The sequence below is a fragment of the Odontesthes bonariensis genome, chromosome 5 (genome assembly GCF_027942865.1).
Source record: "Odontesthes bonariensis isolate fOdoBon6 chromosome 5, fOdoBon6.hap1, whole genome shotgun sequence".
NCBI lineage: Eukaryota > Metazoa > Chordata > Actinopteri > Atheriniformes > Atherinopsidae > Odontesthes > Odontesthes bonariensis.
In genome coordinates this window covers 10,298,018-10,317,468 of record NC_134510.1, presented here as the reverse complement: position 1 = coordinate 10,317,468, position 19,451 = coordinate 10,298,018, and the positions used below count along the sequence as shown (strand labels likewise).

General features: G+C 39.3%; 1 protein-coding gene across 1 annotated transcript in view; it reads left to right on the top strand.

The window, feature by feature from the left end:
- Positions 1-19,451, top strand: part of me1 (malic enzyme 1, NADP(+)-dependent, cytosolic) — an 87,440-nt gene that overhangs the window by 39,967 nt on the left and 28,022 nt on the right. Inside the window, exon 4 of the mRNA XM_075464889.1 lies at positions 18,371-18,446. Within this exon, the coding sequence (XP_075321004.1) occupies positions 18,371-18,446 (76 nt within the window). The remainder of the gene's footprint in view (positions 1-18,370; positions 18,447-19,451) is intronic.

Genomic DNA, 19,451 nt, shown 5'->3' with positions numbered 1-19,451 from the left:
GAGACTTTGGCTCGTGACATTATGGAGCCCAAGCTAACAACTGTGTTTCAAAGATTTAAGTCAAAGTCGGAGTCGAGCTGAGACAGCTGAGAACTTTACGCCACTGTAAAATAGGTGAGTAGTGCCTCGTTGACTTTACTTGAAGACACCAGTTCGATGTCACGGCAAAACAGGAGATAGTCATGAAACATAAAACTTTGTATTTGTGCTGATGGACATGAATTCTGTATTTTCTTTCATGCCACCTAGCATGAAATACAAAGTATTATGTATCAGCAGGACATGTTGTTTGTTGTGTCTGACATTTTCTGTGTCTTGAGCCTGTGGTCCAAGAAAAGATAAAGACATTATATGGACACTATAGAGAAGGATATACAGGTATTTGATGGATAAATGATATTCCATGCAATATTTGTACAATAATCCCATCTATCTGCTGTTTGAACAAAAGCCCCGATGTTTTCCTGAAATGAAAAACTTTGTTTTTAATACGTTACCTTAAATGTAACCAGATACTTTTTAACAGCTATCTTTGGCCAAGTAGTTTGGAATGTGTTAAATAGCTGTCAAATTTCCGCATGGTGTTTAAAGTGGTGAAACTTTTTACCAGTGTAATGAGCATTGTAACATTACTTGGCGACAGCCACAGTGAAGTCGTGTGGGGCGGTTTTTTAATTAAACCGGAGGGTGAACTGCAGGAGGTTATAAGGGACTAATAAAAGGCATCAACTAAAGGCGCCTTGGCCTCGTCTCAGGGGACATGTGCTGGATGATGGAGTGTTCCAATTTTGCAGATTAGGGGTTTTTAAGCCATGATCTAACACTATTCGGGCCCACACACAGTGTTTTAGAGAAACCATTTCTTCTGGAGTGGTGGGCCTAAAGTGCAAGAAAGTACTCTCTCCTGCTGGACCATAACTGTTCGAGTAGCTGCTAAAACTTGAGTCAAGAAGTTCTTTCCCGATTATGACTCATTGTAAGATGTTTGCTGATGTGTTTGTTCACAGTATTTTTACTCCTCGGTGGACTCCGACAGAAGCTCATAATATACTTTTTTTTTCTGCGAGAACTGTTGCAGATATATATGGAGGAGAGTAATGGTGTGTTATTACACTGAAACCATGATGAACGTGGCAAACATTTGGAAGTAATTTCACTCTGGACTTTGAGGACCTTGTATAGCAACATGGAGCTCATGTCCGAGAAGGTTTTTGAGCCAGTGAAAGCAGAGACATTTTAGGTCAAAGCAAACCCAACTCCTGTTTTCCTGCAGTACCCCTAAGCATGATAAATTATGTATCATTTAATGCTCTGCTTAAATCCACCGCAGCACTGACATTTACTGTGTAAACGTGGAAAGTAATCAAACTAAATATATGTTTTGATGAACTGTCTACTTTACTAAGACTACCTGGCTGAATTGTCTGTGACCTGCAGTTTTAGGGGCCATTGCAAATTCATACTGCTGTATCTTTCCATGAGTGCTTTAGCCTTCCAGGACATCCGGGTGGTTGGATTTCACTGTAGAAAATCCACTTTTCTTCGCTGTGTCTCTAAAAAATAACCATGAAGTCATTGCAATAATACCACGGTTTTTGGTTGCCTGAGTGTTCGTCAGCCTAAAAGCTCACCTGGCAGCTTCTGTCCACATTTGTCCGGCTCACCTCAGACAGGTTTGGCCTCACATTCTGCGATGCTCTAACTCCAGTCAGCGTCTGTGAACTCCCAGCTTTGATATGGTACAATATAAACAGACAAGAAGCTGCTGCTGGAAGATTTTACACTGCTGCAACAACACACAACTTCAAAATACATGCAAAGATGGTCACATTTTGAGATGAAATCCTTGACAAAACTATCCCCCATCCATTATTTTCATTCAGGTGATCATTTTTTTGTGGGACAGACTGTCAAAAATATAGTGTGTAAATATACTAATGATGAACCTCCGAGTGAAAATGAAACAAACTGGAATGTTTGAAGGATGTAACTGTTACTTAAGTGGACATTTCTGACCCCATAAATAGATGAATGAATAATAAAGTAAATAATTCAGTAAATAAAGAATAATGATGACCTTTAAAAATATGATTTTGAAAAAAATTCTATATTTTTTTCTTCCACTATAGTACAACATTTGAATATATAGATCCACCAATAGGCATCCCAAGATGGGTGCTTACATTAAGATCATTTTTACAAGCTTATATGACACTATCTTATTTCTTTCTTTAATATTTTACTATACTATATTCTACTTGTATGTAAAAAGACAAGTTCTGAAAGTAAAGTGATATTTGAAAACAATGTTTTTGCCTTAAGTTCCTTTCTTCTACTAAGAATTAAGAACACGTGTCTTGAACCAAAAAACGTCAGCAGGAACAGTTTCACCTCTTATATTAGTTTGTGACCGAGATACCCAGCAACAGCTCAAAGAACTGCTGAAAATGATTCATTTATCAATGAACTTTCAGTTTATATTTCAGATCTATAACATCACGACTAAAGACAAAAAATGTGCCCTTTTTTGCAGGCTACAGTGCGGATGTGTCTGTAGAGAATGAGGGGTTAAATTCCTACACAGGTTTGTTTGTATTGTATTCCAGTTTGCACTGAAGTGGCCTTTTGAATAAACAGACTTTGCTTTCTACCATTCTGCTTTTGAAAGGCCTAAGTCTTGTGTCTCAGTCCTCTTAACCAAAGTCTAAACATATCTGTCCACTAAAAGTTCTAAAGATGGTTTTTATGGGACACATTCTGCAGGGGATCAGATTTTGGCATAACACTCGCTTGATGATTAACAGATCTGGAACTCGGCAGCATAATTTACCTTTCACTCTTTCCCCAATGTTTACCCTTTCCACCAAAGCTGACCATTTTAGCCAAAAAATGTCCAAAAACAAAGCTGACCGGGCAACAACAGTAGCAGGCACAGGTAATGGGACAGTTTCTAGAAATATGGCAACTCCTGTCCCATCATGTGACATGGATAGATGTACCTTTACACTTCTTGTTGGGTTATCTGGTCCAGCATGTGACCAAGCTAGCACTTAGCCAAGCTGATGTGCTAGTAGTTAATATTTTGACCTCCAGCTGACCACTATTGGCAGTGCACAGCTGCTAGCAATTTTTTGCAATAATGAGATCTTAAAGAATCATTAAATGATTAGATAAAAAAAATAATATCTAATGATGTAATATTTTCATTTTGTAAAGGATCAATCTACAACCCTGTTCTACTTTTCTCATGGAAAAAGACGAGGTAAAAATGGCAACATTATAGAAGCTTAGATCGAAATTTAATCTTTGTATGTGTTTTTCAAACTGGTGCACAATGTTTTCTTCAATATTCAGAATGGATTTGTGGTCTGGACAAGCTTCAAATACCAAAGTAAAGTGTGTGAGCTTGCACAAAGTCAAAGGCATTTCTGCCTTTATTTGGTTAGTACTGTAGAGCTAGACAGAAAATATGGGAAGAGATAATTCTTGGAATGACGTACAGTGCAGGCTGGGCGGACTCATCTTTTTAGCACATATGCTATACACTCATCTTTTCTGACATTGCAGGTCACTGCAGTCCATCAAAAATCTTTTACCAGAGTTCTGTCTGCCTACTCACAGTCCATCAGACTTATACGGTGGAATATAACTCAAGACGATGACACAAAATAAACATTTCTGATTTTTTATTTTTTTTCAATAAGGCCCCTTTTTTCTCCATTTAACAGTGTGAGCAGTATTGAACTTTAATGGAGTTGCTGAATGACGCATTAATGCAAGACTCCGTTCTGCACTAAGGACAAAATTATAGAGCAGACTTCAGTCTGGCTGCTATACTGACACAGTCTCTACTGATCATATTTTGGTCGCAGAAGTAATTTTTCACTAGCCCACAGTGGAAAATACGACTTGCTGATTATCCCTTATAGCTTATCTGATATTCTGTGAATCACATACGGTCTGGTTTGTAAAGCAAACCCTGTGGTGTCCTAACAGCATGAGGCAGATAATATATCCAGCATATGTCACACAAATTGGCCACAAAGTCAGATGTCCCCTAATTGCTTTAAGGTGGATTTCACAGAGCACCAGGAAAAGAGTTACAGTGACAGTGATTCAAAAGAGCTAAGCACTTACAGTGTGTGTTTGGCCACATGCAGTCACACTAGTGCTGAATGGATATAGCTTTACATCCCCTTCTTGAGAGAAGTGGTACAACTATAAAACTACAAAGTGGGACAGGTTGTCGAGTTTAATACGATGCTTTATGGAACAGTTCAATGTTTGCAAATGTTGGCCACTTTCACCACTTGTACTAATGTGCTCTGTATATTTTAACAATGTTGTCTTTCTACGGTTACAGCTCCAGGGCCCATATAAACTAACAAAGAGACTGTAAATTGAAACACCACTATATCATGTCTTTATTACACCTGTCAAGACTGAAATGTGTGTGTATTGCTTCGATGCCAAAACAGATGTCAAAGCTAGTGTATGAGCGTTGCCAGTGCCTCAGTGGAGTTGTTTCACACTGCTGACCTGCAGGCCTATGTCCTTTGTGACAAGTAAGCGCCAGATGGCTCTGTGTGATGAAATACAATACACGTACTACGTGTAATCTTTATGTATGTGGTACAACTTGAGAGTCACAGGTTGGATCTTGGTCATGTGCGGACAGCTTTCTGGAAACAACCCGGTGATCTGCATCAAAATGATAATTTCTCTTATTAACAGTTAGCCTACTAGTTACAGGTAAAGATAGAAAATAGCTGTGGTGCAACTATAGCTTTGGACAAACAGGTGACAAGCAATTCCAATTCCTGTGAAAAAAACATTGGGATTCCCGTTCAATTAGGATTGTTATCAATAAAAACTTTGCATATATGAACTTTTAGAGTCAGTGGACATACAATATGGTCAGATTTAGATAGATTTGTGTAACGTCTCAAATCTGACACAAACAAGACGTTTCACACATGGAAAAGTGGAGTAGTTTGTTGCATCCATCTATGTTTCCTCCTGGATTGAACAGAAACTCTAAATCAGAGTTTTAGTCCAACCTTATTGGCACTTTACCAATCTCTGGCATTCTCATCTCCCTTTTAATTCTACTGGTGTAAAATGAAATAACATATATTGTAAAACACTAAACCCATTAGACACAGATATGCTGCTGTAATGTACCTTCAGCAATGACTGGATGAAGCAGTTTGGACGATGTGATTTAATGAAGAAGATGGGGCTTGACAGATTATGGTCACTGAGCCCAGTTGTCTGTTTGATTCACTACGATGCCTATTTTTCCAGGTGTAACACAGTTTGAGTTTCCACAAAAAGAAGTTATCAAATACCAAAGTCCAAAATAGTTTTTACTTTTAATGTGATATATTTACTTCTGTGTTTGCATTTCTGCATTATACAGTACATTATCAATGTTTACAAGCAGTTTATATAGGTTTCCTGAGTAGAGGCGTCAGTTAGCTTAAGTTAGCATTAAGACTTAAAAAAGGAAGAAACAAGTCTTTTAGCTCTGTTTGGTTTTGACCAATTCTTATTCATGTACCAGTACCTATAAAGCTCACCAGCTCACAACGACACTATATGAATTATAAACTATATAAATATGAAAACAGGAGAAATGTGACTATTAGCTAGGCTAACAGTTAGCCTATTTTTTAGTCTCCATGCTAATCCATGCCAGTACTTAAAACACAGAACAAACATATTTCCTCAAAATTAAAAATCCCTTTTTCAACCAAGAATGTGTAACTGTGCCAATACACACAAAATTACATTGTTGTGCTTTTTAAATGAATTGCTATTTGATATTTGTTATTTATACGAGTGGAGGGTTTGAGCTTCCTGACACTGGGTCGGCCTCATGTTGACATGGGTCACTCCTTTATACTGATAGGAGTTAAGTCAATACATTACTCATTAATCACTGCTTTTATATCTGCACTTTGGTGAGAAAATTTGTATGGAAATATGAAATCATACAGCATATGTCAGCGATCTCTCTGCCTCTTATTTATCAGTTTAATAGGCTCCTATATTTCCCTGAAGGATGTGGTCAGAGGGCACTGCTTTGACAGCTTTGTCGTAGCTCTTTTCAACTGTGGCTGTTAAAACTTGTCGTTGTGTCAGAGATTTGGCTCAATCTTGTACTGAAGGACATTAGGACACTATCTAAAATATTTATTAGCTTGACTGATGCCTGTGAAATGCCTCAGTATGTTGAAACGTTGTCATTTTGTTGCTCAGTGGGAACATCTTTGTGAGACTGTCCACACCCTTCATGAACCCTTCTTGTCAGCTCTGGTTATTATATTCCTATATATTGGCTAACATTGTATGATCTTAATCCAAACACATCATAAAATAGGAAATCAGACCATATCATTTCAGCAGCATGTGTCTGCAGAGGGTCTCTATATACTCAGAAGACAAGAGTTTATTTTTCAGTGTGTAATGTCTTCGTTTGCCCCTGCACTGCTTGTTCAGCCTACAAACTGGTGGTACCTGTTAGAATGATTTATTCCTACATTTAACAACAACACTATTTGCTGTACTAAAACCATTTGAACGAAGCCGATATGTTGGAAAACCAATGTATGTACACTAACTTGTAACTTATATGAGATTATTTACAGAGAGTGTGTTTTGGCAGAGCACACTGGAAATCTGATCACTGAAACCATTCTGGTGTTTCATAGCATTCATATTTACCCCCGTGCATTAGTCTGAGGTCAAGTTTTGAACTTCGACATAACACAAACTGTTTGTCAAATGGACTGTAAAGTATGTTAGATTGTTGGTGGGCTTTGTTTTTTCTCATGATAATGGCCAATCTTGCTGTGATGTAACCTAAATGTCCGGCACCCTGTCTGGCCCCCACAGGAATAGGGTTTGAACCACATGATTCTCCTTCTTCGACTCACTTTGATCTGTTATCATTATGTGAGCCCTGACCTCTCCCCTGACACCCTCAACATTCACTTTGATTTTGATTTAGGGGTCAGCTTTCAGCATCAGTCAGAGCCACGGCTCCAGTTTCCTTGTTAGACAGTTGAAAAACGTCACTTTCAGGGTAGCTGCATGCCAGTGGATCGCTGAATAGCTCCAAAGCTGCCAATATGTGCATAAGATAAAATGAAAGTAGAGTCAATCTCAAAGAAATTGATAAATGTTTATGGGTCATTTTGTTTCAGAGGAATTGTTACGTAAATATTCAAGTCTGTTAATATTTTGCCTTGCACTCTTTTGTCCTTACCCTAAATCAGTGTCTCAGCAGAGACTTAAGTATAGAAATATTCAGTTCATATTCATATTTCAGTTCTCCAATTTAGTAAAACAGTGGTTCTTCATCTTTTCTGATATGAAATTAGAACTACTCTTGATTTTGACGTTGCTCTTGGATTACACGTTAAACCCTGACAGTGAAGCATGCTTAACAAAGTACTGTAAAGTAAAAAAAAACATGATCAAAGTCACTTATGTGCCTGAAGGCGGTCCAACTTTAACCAGAGTCTTGTCACATTGAGGAGCAGATTTATTTTCAGCAGCTATTTAGCAATATTTGGAAGGGACAGACCAACAACAAATAATGTTGTCCTGGTGACTGAGATGTCGAGTCAGAAAATACTTCTATGTCTCACGCTGGTGTTTGAGAAGGAATTTAGCATTTTGTTGTTAGAATCAAATTACTTTTTGGTTTTACAACACACACACATGAACCTGTTCCTCCAGTTGGGTGTAAGGCTACCTCAGTGTTCCAGATAGTTATTATATGTGAATGTAAGTTTACTGGGAACACATTCCTATTTAAATGGCCTTGAAAACGTAGGCGTGGGAAAAAAATGTACATTGCATATTTAAAATTTGTGTACTTACAGTGGTCCATAAATCATAGCCCCATCATAAATCCATTCAATGCTCAGTGTTTTCTGTCATCAGTGAGCTCAATGTCTGTTTTCTATTAAAAGAACACCTATCTGAAGTTTGGATGATGCAAATTGTCCCATTCATGTGATACAGAACTGAACTACAGTTTGGCGAGTCTTATGCAAGTGTCTGGCTGAGAAATGACCAAATGCCTCTGAATGTGACTTTCCATCCCACACCAAACGTCACTGCCATGCCTCAAATGTCGGGATGTGTGAAAAGGCAAATGGAAAAGCTGGCTGCAGAGGGCTGAAACTCATCTGACCAGTAAGGTTCATCCGGTCTATGCCTCTGATTCCTTTAGCAGGGCCTTTGTGCTGGAACAGACCTTTTCCTGCCGTTTCTTGCCCCAGGAGTTATGTAAAGTTCAAAGAGAAACAGGACAGAGAGAAACTGGACATTCATGGCAGTCATCTGACTCTTCTTCATCTGGACTTTTTCATCACATGAAAGGTTATGACAGCCCCTTCACTCACTTTGCCTGGTAGCTAATTTCATGGCCTGTGTCAGGGATTTCCCATCTTTTTATGATTTGCCTCAGCACGTTACCCGAAGTGATGAAAGGCCAATCATTCTGGCTAAACTGTATTCACTTTGGCCTTGAACCCCCCCTTCCCCAAGTCTGGAAAAGCTTCACAAGAGAAGATTAGTTTTGGTATGGATGTCTTCAGTGGGCTGCAGTGGAATGAGGTGGGGGCGTGTTCTGGTCTTCTGAGCCCAAGAACTGGAGCTGCCTCCAATTCGTGAGGGGCGAGAAAAAAAAAAAAAAGGGGGTGATTCAGGCAACGCATTGAATACTCGTTATGTGATGGAGTCCTGTAAAAGTCTGAGGAGAAAGAAGAAGAGTGCATTGTCTCCCGAGAATCATACTGTACGAAGAGAGGAGGCTGTGAAGGGAAAATAAAGTGAAGGGACTGGAAAGAAAATTCCTGTCAGTCACGTTTTATTTCCAAGCGACGAGAGCTCTGTGTTGGGCAGAAATGACTGGGTTGATGTTTTCTTACCAGTTTGAAAAATTCCCTGAAGAAACCCACACACAGCACTCCCCTCAGACATTTCTCTCCTTATTGAACAATAATGGGGAGGATTATGTGTGCATGGACAGAGGCGGAGTGATGGAGTGTGGGCTGAATCATTTTCTTGATATGTTGCGAGATTGTTCATCCACTGCCTGCTGTGGTTGTTTCTGCTTTTCTTTTTCCTTTTCACAGATACAGAGTGCTTTTGTCACTTTCCGGAGCTCTGTTGCAAATTTAGTTTCATCGATCATCTTTTCCATTGCAATATGTTATTTTTAATGCGAGCAGAGTTCGTGTCAGCTCAGACTGCAGCAGGAACACGGTTATTGATTGGCACTGCCCGACTCACGTTCCCGCTGAATTTTCTTCTTCTTCTTCGCTATTAGTTTTGTCAGTTGCTTGGCTGAAGGAATTCCGACTTGTATTGTGGTGCTATTTGTGATGCCAGCTGCTTTGCTCCTTTTGGCGTCAGCTACCTAAATTACCAGAAGGAACTAAACCAAAAGTATGTCTTCAGTTTCAAAGGTATGACCTGCTCTCTTTTTCCCCGGTTAGAGTCCACGGCAGCAGTACGTGCAAAGAAATCAATTTTGTCACAAAGTAGACTAAGTTATTAGACAGAAAAAAAATCTTCTATTTCCATGAAAAGCCATTAACTTATTTAATATCTTACAGCAAAGGAAGCAAGAAAGCTGAAACCAGCAGTCTCATTGCTTAAATATTGTACCATCAGTCCTTTTCTACTGCTTGTGGTGAGACACCACATCCAGTCACAGAAATCACTCTCTTTCTTTATGAGTGCTTTGTGTGTCTCCGGGCTTAGATTGCTGTGATGCACTTAAGGATGCTCATACAGAGGGTTTGCAAACATGGGGTTGCTCTGGAGGAAATCCGATATTCAAATTTAAACATTGAGCAATATCCGAAATGCTATTTTTTTTGGTGCTATCAAGGCCATGTGTTTTGTTCACTTTGCGGAGAAAAAAGAAGTTGAGTCTACGTGTATCTTTTCTTTAGCTGTGAGGAATGCTGAGGTGAAATAAAAGTGTTTGTGATTGTTCTGCGAGGTGTTAAGTACATTCGCCTTTGTGATTTCAGAAGTAATGTGCTTGTTGCCTTATTGCCTACTTTGATTTATTTCAGATCAGTTGGCCAATACATATACGGAACATCGTAACTGGATATCTAAACAGAGTGAAGTCCATTCAGTTTCGGCCCAATTGCCAGAGGTGGGAGAAAGTCCCTATGTTGCAAGTCCAAGTAGAGTCTCAAGTCTTTGCTCTCAAGTCTCGAGTAGAGTCTCAAGTCTTTGCTCTCAAGTCTCGAGTAGAGTCTCAAGTCTTTGCTCTCAAGTCCAAGTCAAGTCCAAGTCCTAGGATTTTTGTTTTCGAGTCCCAACCAAGTCCTAACAAATCGATTATAATTTATGATTCGGATCATGACCACGCCTCAATTAAGTTGTTTATATTTTATTGTTAATGTTCTGCCACTTATTCATTTGTTTATTTTTATTAATATTGTGTTTAGATGCTTCGTCAATATAAGCACTGCCTTCTTTTGCCAATAAAGCTATTTGAAATTGAAAAAAATTAGGCGATATCTATTCAGGGAACATGGTTACGTATGAAGTTTTTGAATTTGCGACATACGGTAATTCACCAAATGCAGAGGGAATTTTAAACGTCTGTAGGGGCCGCTATTTCGCCATTTTGCGTCAAACGTGTGCTAGCAACCAAAAATATTGAATTTTGGATCCGGCCGCACGATTTGCAAAAGTTTGGTGAGTTTTTGAGCACGGGAAAGGGGCGAAATTGGGGCACGAAAAGGGTAAAGAATAATAATAATAAAAAACATTACAATTTCAATAGGGTCCTTGTCGGACGAGCCCTAATAAAAACGTGTGCTTACTGTAAGACGTCGGACCTCCCCGCTCCCTCCCGCCTATGGTTCAGGGTGTTTGGTTTGGAAATGATTTATTAAAAGGCGCGTTTTCACCATAAACCATAATAACCATAATAAAAATTTCACCATGTTACTTACATTTCTTTGTGTTCCCTCTCCAAATGCCGATTGAAGTTCGACGTAGTTTTGGTGCCAGCCGTGATTTTCACGCCACATACGTTGCATATGGCTTTCCGCCCTTTGCTGTCCTGTTCGTATTGCTTGAACCCAAACGCAATTATCGCTGGAACAGACATGGTCCATGCTCTCGTAGCCTCTGGTCTGTTAGCTGTGCGTAAGGTAACGTGACGTTGTGACGTGACGTTGTGACGTGACGTTGTGACGTGACGTTGTGACGTGACGTAGTGACGTGACGTAGTGACGTGACGTAGTGATGTGATTTGATTTGGTCAAGCAAGTCTCAAGTCATCAAAATCGGGACTCGAGTCCAAGTCAAGTCTCAAGTCTCGAGTCCAAGTCCCCACCTCTGCCAATTGCACACCAGAACCTGTAATAGCTACATATGTCCACAGCGCAAACATGTTTATAGTGTGACATAAAAAGTTCAAGAATTGTGAACACAACAATAGGTACACTTTATGGACCTATTGTTTTGAGTAGAGCAGCTTCTCACTTCACATTATGAGCCCCAAACATAAAGTGCATTTTAAATTCTTTAACCTAATCGTTAAGTTTTTATTTCCAACTCTTAAGCAAATGCTCTATCTTTAATACCTAAACCTAACAAATCACAAGTGGTATTAGAATATTTAAGTTGAGGAAGTTCTGAAAATTTTGGTGGGGGGGGGGCTCCATCAAAAAAAAAGACGGTGCTCAAACTCAGAATAACTGGTCCACTCCATTTTCGTTGTGTTTTTTAGTGTTTTTGTGGATGTTTGTGACAGTTTCACAAACTTAGGAATGTCACACTTCTAAAGGAAAATGTAGCTGTGCTAGGATTTTGAAGCTTGAAATCGTAGTCTCCTTGCAACATTTGAGCCTCTGTTGTGAAACTGCTAGATTTTGCTATGTGGACCAACATGCTGTTTCAACATTTTGGATGGATTCACAAGGTATTTTATGTTCAATGTATTTTCCTTCCAATCCCTAACCAGGTATTTAATTTTGTAAAAGTAAAACGAACAAAGAGTTTGTTGCATCATTGAAAATGAAAGATGGGGATAAAGCACCAGTGAAAGGACTACTACAGAATGAAACTCTGATATCCACTGGAAAACTGCGGGACAACAGCCGTATTTTTCAGAACTGGAGCTCTGACATCTGATAGCACTTGTTTTCGTGCCATCTGCCATCTTGCCCACTACAGCCTGATTGCCTGCTTGTTTGTTGGTAGACAACGCTGACATTGGCGCATGAGCCCAAAGTCCTTCATGTATGATTCCCAAAATGAATGAAGTCAAATAATGATATCAGGCATGTCAACATTGAAAGTGACAAATACATTCAACAAAAGTTACGTATGGAACAGTCCGAAAGATATATACATTATGCATGTAGTTTTGGTTTCAAAAATGTAAAATAGCAAATTCTTTTTTGTGAAACTTTCAAACCTGTGCTCTGAAAAACTGAAGTGCTGTCTCTGCACGTTGTTACTATATAAATTTAAGTGATTGTCTGGGTTTAATGCATAACTTATCATTCATACATCCGATTCCTGGACTGATAAAATGACTTCAAAGTGCTTTTCTTACTTCCTCGAAAGACAGTTTTATTCCATTTTCTAGAATAAAACTGGGGTTTTGAATCTGTGGTTTATTATTTATTGTATTTCTAACTCTTGTTCTTTGTTTGCAACCATTTAAACCCAAACCGAGCAGCCAGGTGATTAATCCGTTCTAATTAAATTCTTTATATTAATCTCTTCTTATTGGAAATGGCGTGTTTTCGTTGCTGCGAGGGCCTGTTGAACTTCCCAACTTTAATGAAATGATCCCTCAAAATCCCAGCAGCTGCTCTGGCAGCGGGATCCAGCGTGTTAACTTTGGAGGGATGCGCCTGTTTGAACCAGTTTACAAAAACCACAGCTCTCCATGAGGGAGTTCTCCCGCTGAATAAATGTGTTTCTTTTACCATGAGAAGCAGACTGTATCTTGGACATCATTTTGCTTTTGTATACCATTTTGGTCTATACTGTGTTATAGAGGCCAAGCTTAAAATCAAAATCATGTTCACAGGACATGTCAACTGTGAACATGTCCCGCAACATGCACTGAGCGTGTGTGTAGCATCACTAAACCCTGTGAGACAATAAAAGCCTTCAAAATGCCTCGCATAACCAGACTCATTACATATCCCTTAGAGTTCAGCACGCCAGCGCTGTCAAGGCCCTCTGCATTAATGAGACAGTAATTAGTCCAACAGCAACAGTTTTCTGGGCCCAGTGACAGCTGCAGCTGGTTGACATGGGTTACAAGCATGGACTGCCTCTGCCCAGTGCAACATCACCTCGCATTTAACTGTAATGTTTTGACAATTCTCACTTAGATTAAATAGCGCCGCTAGTGAAACCCAACAAATTCTTAGATTATAGTGTACGATGAAAAATGCTTATGCTTGATTAGCATAAGCAATAAAGTTGTTTTAAGCAGTTACTCTCCGTAATGTCAGGATGCATGAAAACAGGAGCCTTAAGAGGGATAAGGAGGAAGAACATGTGTTTTTGCCCCTTTTATATTAAAAAACCTTTAAAGTAAAGATGTGTTTTGCTCTGCTGACAGAAAAGTATCTTGCCCAGACATTGAAAATTGAATTATCGGTTAATAACCTTTGAATGACCTTTTTGACAGTGGAGGGATCGTGAAAAAGAGTTCAATGACAACGGATAGGTGTCATGTAACTCATAGTTTGGTAACGTCAGCTTTGCTTCTTAATTGATTGATTTTTAATTTTTTTTAATTAAAAAAAAAAAATAAATTCTCTACCAAACTGATATTATTACATTGTGCAAAATGTCAGGCAGAGGTGAAATGTCACGCAGTAACAAAACAGGAACTGCCCTTTTCGTTCAGTTGACATTTACGGTCTTCCTGTGGACAGACTCACATTGCTCGATGTTTGCTCCATTTAGCTCCAATTAGGCCTTTCCAAACAAATTCAGACAATCAAGGGGAAAATCCTGGGCCATGGTTTTTCTCAGCAGACATTCCAGCAATAAAACACGTCTGTCGTTTCAGATTTGGTGCTTAATTAGTTTGAGAAATCTCACATTGCATGGCTGTGACCTTTAACTCTCATTCCACGCTCTTTTAAGTGATTTGTGTTCATTTTGTCAGTTGAACCCAACACGGTGAGGATCAACGTTATGCAGTTGGGGGGGAATAATGACGACTGGTGGTGTTTTGTGTGGACAGAGGTCAAAGATGGGAGGCTGCTTTCTTTGTTTGGCTCAAAGTGCGTTTGGGGGTCAGGCTGTGGAAAGCAGCCCGTTGTTCTGCAGCTTGCAAGACCAGCCTGACACGGCCCTCGTCTTATCTAGAAAACTTAAGCTTCTGCTATTCATAGTGGCTATTTCATCAGCAGCAGTGAGACACACAGACGTATGGCTAACCTTAGCATTAAAACACAGAGAGAAATGAGCTTCTCAGTCAGATCTAATTGTATACCGTCACTTCATCACTTTGGGTTATGCGGAAGATTTAGGGAGAAGATTTGGCATGAAAAAATATGAATCATGATTTGAATGAAAAGAATAAACAGTGATTAATCCGTAACACTTGAACGATGCAAACTGAAAACATGGAAAATATATCCAATGAGGAGATCAGTTGAAAGAGTTGAATTGTATTTTATGATGAGAAATGGTTAAAAGAGTGAGCCAAAAATAGTAGAAGCTGCTCATTAAGCTCAGGGAAGCTAACGATTAAATGGCTGGCTAAAAGCGATGTATAAACTGTTCAAACTGTTATCATGATGCAGTGGACAGTTGGAGAGTGAAAGGATAACTTATAAAAATATGTTGTGTAGAAATAGAACTTAATGGGATATGAATTATCTATTTCGCAGGGAGAAATTCTGATGGTTGATCCAAGCTAACAGCTGTTCAGAGCGAGGCCACAAATCTGTCAATTTTCTCCCTTTAGAAACAACTCAAATCTCTCGAATTACACACTAGTTCATTCTAATGCTATATTGTGAATTCTAACATCGTGTCACTTTTGCATTTGGCAGTTGTTTACCTTGTCACTATTTTCTCAACATAGAAATGTTATCGCCGGTCAGCTGTGACTCATACATTTCGAGACTAATCACAAAATACCAACTGCAAAACACATAGATAAATAAAAAAATTGCAAAAGCGCAAATATGTATGTCATTGCTTTGTCTTTGTATAAGTAATGCCCAGAAATAAGCTATCCAACTCCTGACGGGCTCAACTGATCAGTGGTAGGGTACATTGCACTGGCTCTGCTTATGCAATGACATCTGCTGAAAACACTAATGAAGTACATAACTTTGTGATGTGAGAGTGTCATAGTGTTAAAATTGATAAGACAGAATACATTGTGCCTAGCTTCCCTGTCATAAGTCCTTCCTGATTCACCAAACTGAGAGTTCTCTGACTGCTTTCTACTGAAGATAAGACCCTGGTTATCCATTCAAAAAGAGGCAAAAAAACAACAAGCCGATGCAAAACATGAGAAAATGTACATGTACGAGGCTGTGAGTGAGTAGCTGACCACATAGTAGACAAAATGAAGAGGGTTTGATGTTACCTTCAAATGCAATTTTATAGATTAGAAATGATACGGAACATGTTCCGGTTTTTCTTTTATGTTGGCCCAAAAAGCTGTCATACACAACCCCTTTATAGCTGCTGTTAACTCAAGATCAGAACAGAAAAAGATCATTATCTTCATAGACAGAGATGATGGATTCAAAACAGCATGGTCTGACATCAGGAAACACTGCAGATTATAGCCTATCTTCACTGCTCAGAGTGCAGTCCTCCTGAAACTTTAAGGACTTCTTCAGGGCCAAAGGTCAGTGGGTCGACAGCAGCCCTGAAAGTACAAAGTGGCAGAAAGTGAGAATTGGGGGGGGAGGGAAGAAACAGCGGAAAGGTGAACCCGAAATGTTTTTGGTAACTTTCCAGTTGACAGGAATGAGGAATTAATGCCAGTCTGCCTTGTCTGCTTTGATCCATCTTACAAAGTTGTTTTCCAACATTTATATTGTCGGGTCAGCCTGTCAGCTCCAGTGCCCCCATTGTCTCCAAAATTCTTCATATGCTGCAGCTGGCAGTGACCTGTCCTGTCTCGAGATAAACACACAGCAGGCCTCTTCTTCTTTTGTACCGCTTTCTACAGACGCTCACAGCTGCAGTCATTTTTGGACTCTCTTAAAGGGGAAGTAATTTTATTATTATTTTTTAAACCTGGACCTTATATCTGGCATAAAACACGTTCATCTACTCACCGATAACAGACAAAGCCCCCGATAGCCCCCAATAACAACAATATGGCAGCTCTGAACTAACATTGCAATTAAAAAAAAAAACTAACTTCCCCTTTAACTGCACGCAGATGTGTAGAAGAAGATATGTAGATGTGCATCATTACTCTGACAAAGAAGTTTAGAGTGTTAGAAAAGCTAGATGCCAGATGTCTGCAGGTGAGTGACTTTTATGCGAGCTGCAGAGTATTGTGGGAGGATCATTTACTGGAGTCGGCGTCTTCTGTCAATCATGCTCAATTTCTCTGTCCTTCATATCTGATTGAACTACTTGAAAAAAAAGAAACGATTTTTAGAAGTAAATAACTTTACTTTGCAATATAAGTCATTAAAAAAAGAACTCCGACTTATGTGAGGATTGATTCCCACAGCGAACAACCAGTTTTCAACACAATCTGCGGTAGAAATGAACCGCGGTGATGACAGCTCATACATTCATGTATGAAAATGCCCAAAAGAAGCAACAGTGACAGCACCTTTCTGAAAAGTTTTCCAACTAAAATTTTTCTGTACAGCTGCATTAAAAGAGCAGAGCGCTCATCAAAAAAAAAAAAAAAAAAAAAAAAGGCACTGGGTGCAGCACTTTCTCTTTAGTTCATAAAAATGTGTGTCACCATTGGTAGTAACCTTTAGAAATCTTAGTAGCACTCTAATGTATGAAATAGGAAAGGCAAGAGGTTAAGAGTGCTTCAAAATAGAGCCCTCAGCAAAGGAACAATGCACCTCAAAAAGGGGCTTTCAGTGTGTGAGCCCTACCTAATCAATTAGAGGGGGCGCATAGTTTACCTTGGAGAGCAAATACACCAAGCCCCGGGGCTGCTGATGCACTTTCCCATGTGTGACCTCCTCTGCCCATTTAACAAGAGTCATATGGCCGTGGCACCGGCTAATCTGCTGTTCTGCGCACACTGAAGCACACACCTTGGCTGGGAAAGATTTTTCATAAATATTTTTGCATCAATGCCTTTGAGAACGCATGAGTACAAGTGGAACTATTCTGGTTGTTTTAATGAAAGCCAAATGTTGCCTTTTATTTCACTTCTCTGTTCAGATCCCGGTAGCCTGGTGAATATTGTTTTCATACAGTGGATTTCAAAGCAGCTCTTGCTGCTTGCATGTTTTGATATCGTCCTTGATTTATTTTGATTAGAAGCATTTCCACTGAGAGAAAACGCATGTTGAAAGTGTGCCCTACCTCATCCCCGAGTTATTTATCACAGCATTTTTATGTGACACTTTTACATCTTTCTCTTCATATCACTTCGTACCTTGTAAATGTCTTACTCCGCTTGTGTTTGACATTTCTGCCGAGCAGCAGTGACCTGGGATAGACTTGTGCTTTAAGAGCTGTTTCTAGCAAATAGTGTTTTCACTGTCAATGGCACATGGAGGAGGAATTGGCCCCATACTATAACCAGACATGTGCATTTGATAGGAAAGACGATGCAGCTGGACCTCACACAATGACAAGATCTCTTTATCCTGAAATTGTTCTAAAGAAAAGGACACTGATGCCAGCGAGCAAGGAAATGAAAAAGAAAGGGTTGGTGCGAGGCAGGTGATTAAAGATAAATTCATATTTGGGGAGCCACAAGGGTCCAAGGCAAATTTCTCATAGAGGCCTTGAGCTCTGGGCTTAACATTAAAGTCCCAGGTGCCATCAGTATTCAATAAAGTTTTGGTCAGAAGAAAGGAAGGCTGAAAATAAATGTTTGCCTAACTTTGAATGGTATCTGATGTGCCGCTCAAAGCCGGCTTTCTTTTAAATCTCAGATAAGAATGTTTTTAAGTATAAAGTGTTGATGTGTGTTTTCTTTTTTTTTACTAAGGTTTTTGTAGTGACAGTTCACTCTGTCAGAGCATGACACAAAACCTTGGAAGTGAGAAACAGGTGTATCAACATGCTCTATGTCTAACATCTAAAATATGTCGAACATGTACAACATAAGATTATCTGATTTCATGCTTGTGTGTTTTTTTTGTCTGCGTTCCAGGGGACTGTTCATCACTATACATGACCGTGGCCATATTGCTTCAATCCTCCAAAACTGGCCAGAAAAAGACATCAAGGTAATCTAGTGTTATACTATATTATTTGACCTATTATTTGGATTATTTGCACCTCAACGGGGTGTGCTTACACACGTTGAGTTGGCAATGCTGATTCATCAGCGGGATGACAGCATTGTTAGATGTGTTGCCCATTTTGCCTCTTTTGCTACCTTCCCTGTCAGCTCAGAGGCATAGACTACCCCTGGCAAAAATTATGGAATCACCGTGTGTTCATTCAGTTGTTTCATTTTGTAGAAAAAAAGCAGATCACAGACATGACACAAAACTAAAGTCTTTCCAAATGGCAACTTTCTGGCTTTAAGAAACACTAAAAGAAATCAAGAAAAAAAATTGTGGCAGTCAGTAACGGTTACTTTTTTAGACCAAGCAGAGGGAAAAAAAATATGGAATCACTCAATTCTGAGGAAAAAATTATGGAATCGCCCAGTAAATTTTCATCCCCAAAACTAACACATGCATCAAATTAGATCTGCTCGTCAGTCTGCATCTACAAAGGAGTGATCGCACCTTGGAGAGCTGTTGCACCAAGTGGACTGACATGAATCATGGCTCCAACACGAGAGATGTCAATTGAAACAAAGGAGAGGATTATCAAACTCTTAAAAGAGGGTAAATCATCACGCAATGTTGCAAAAGATGTTGGTTGTTCACAGTCAGCTGTGTCTAAAATCTGGACCAAATACAAACAACATGGGAAGCTTGTTAAAGGCAAACCTACTGGTAGACCAAGGAAGACATCAAAGCATCAAGACAGAAAACTTAAAGCAATATGTCTCAAAAACCGAAAATGCACAACAAAACAAATGAGGAACGAATGGAAGGAACGTCTGTGACTAAAATGTAAGAAACCGCCTAAAGGAAATGGGATTTACATACAGAAAAGCTAAACGAAAGCCATCATTAACACGAAAACAGAAAAAAAACAAGGTTACAATGGGCTAAGGAAAAGCAATCGTGGACTGTGGATGACTGGATGAAAGTCATGTTCAGTGATGAATCTCG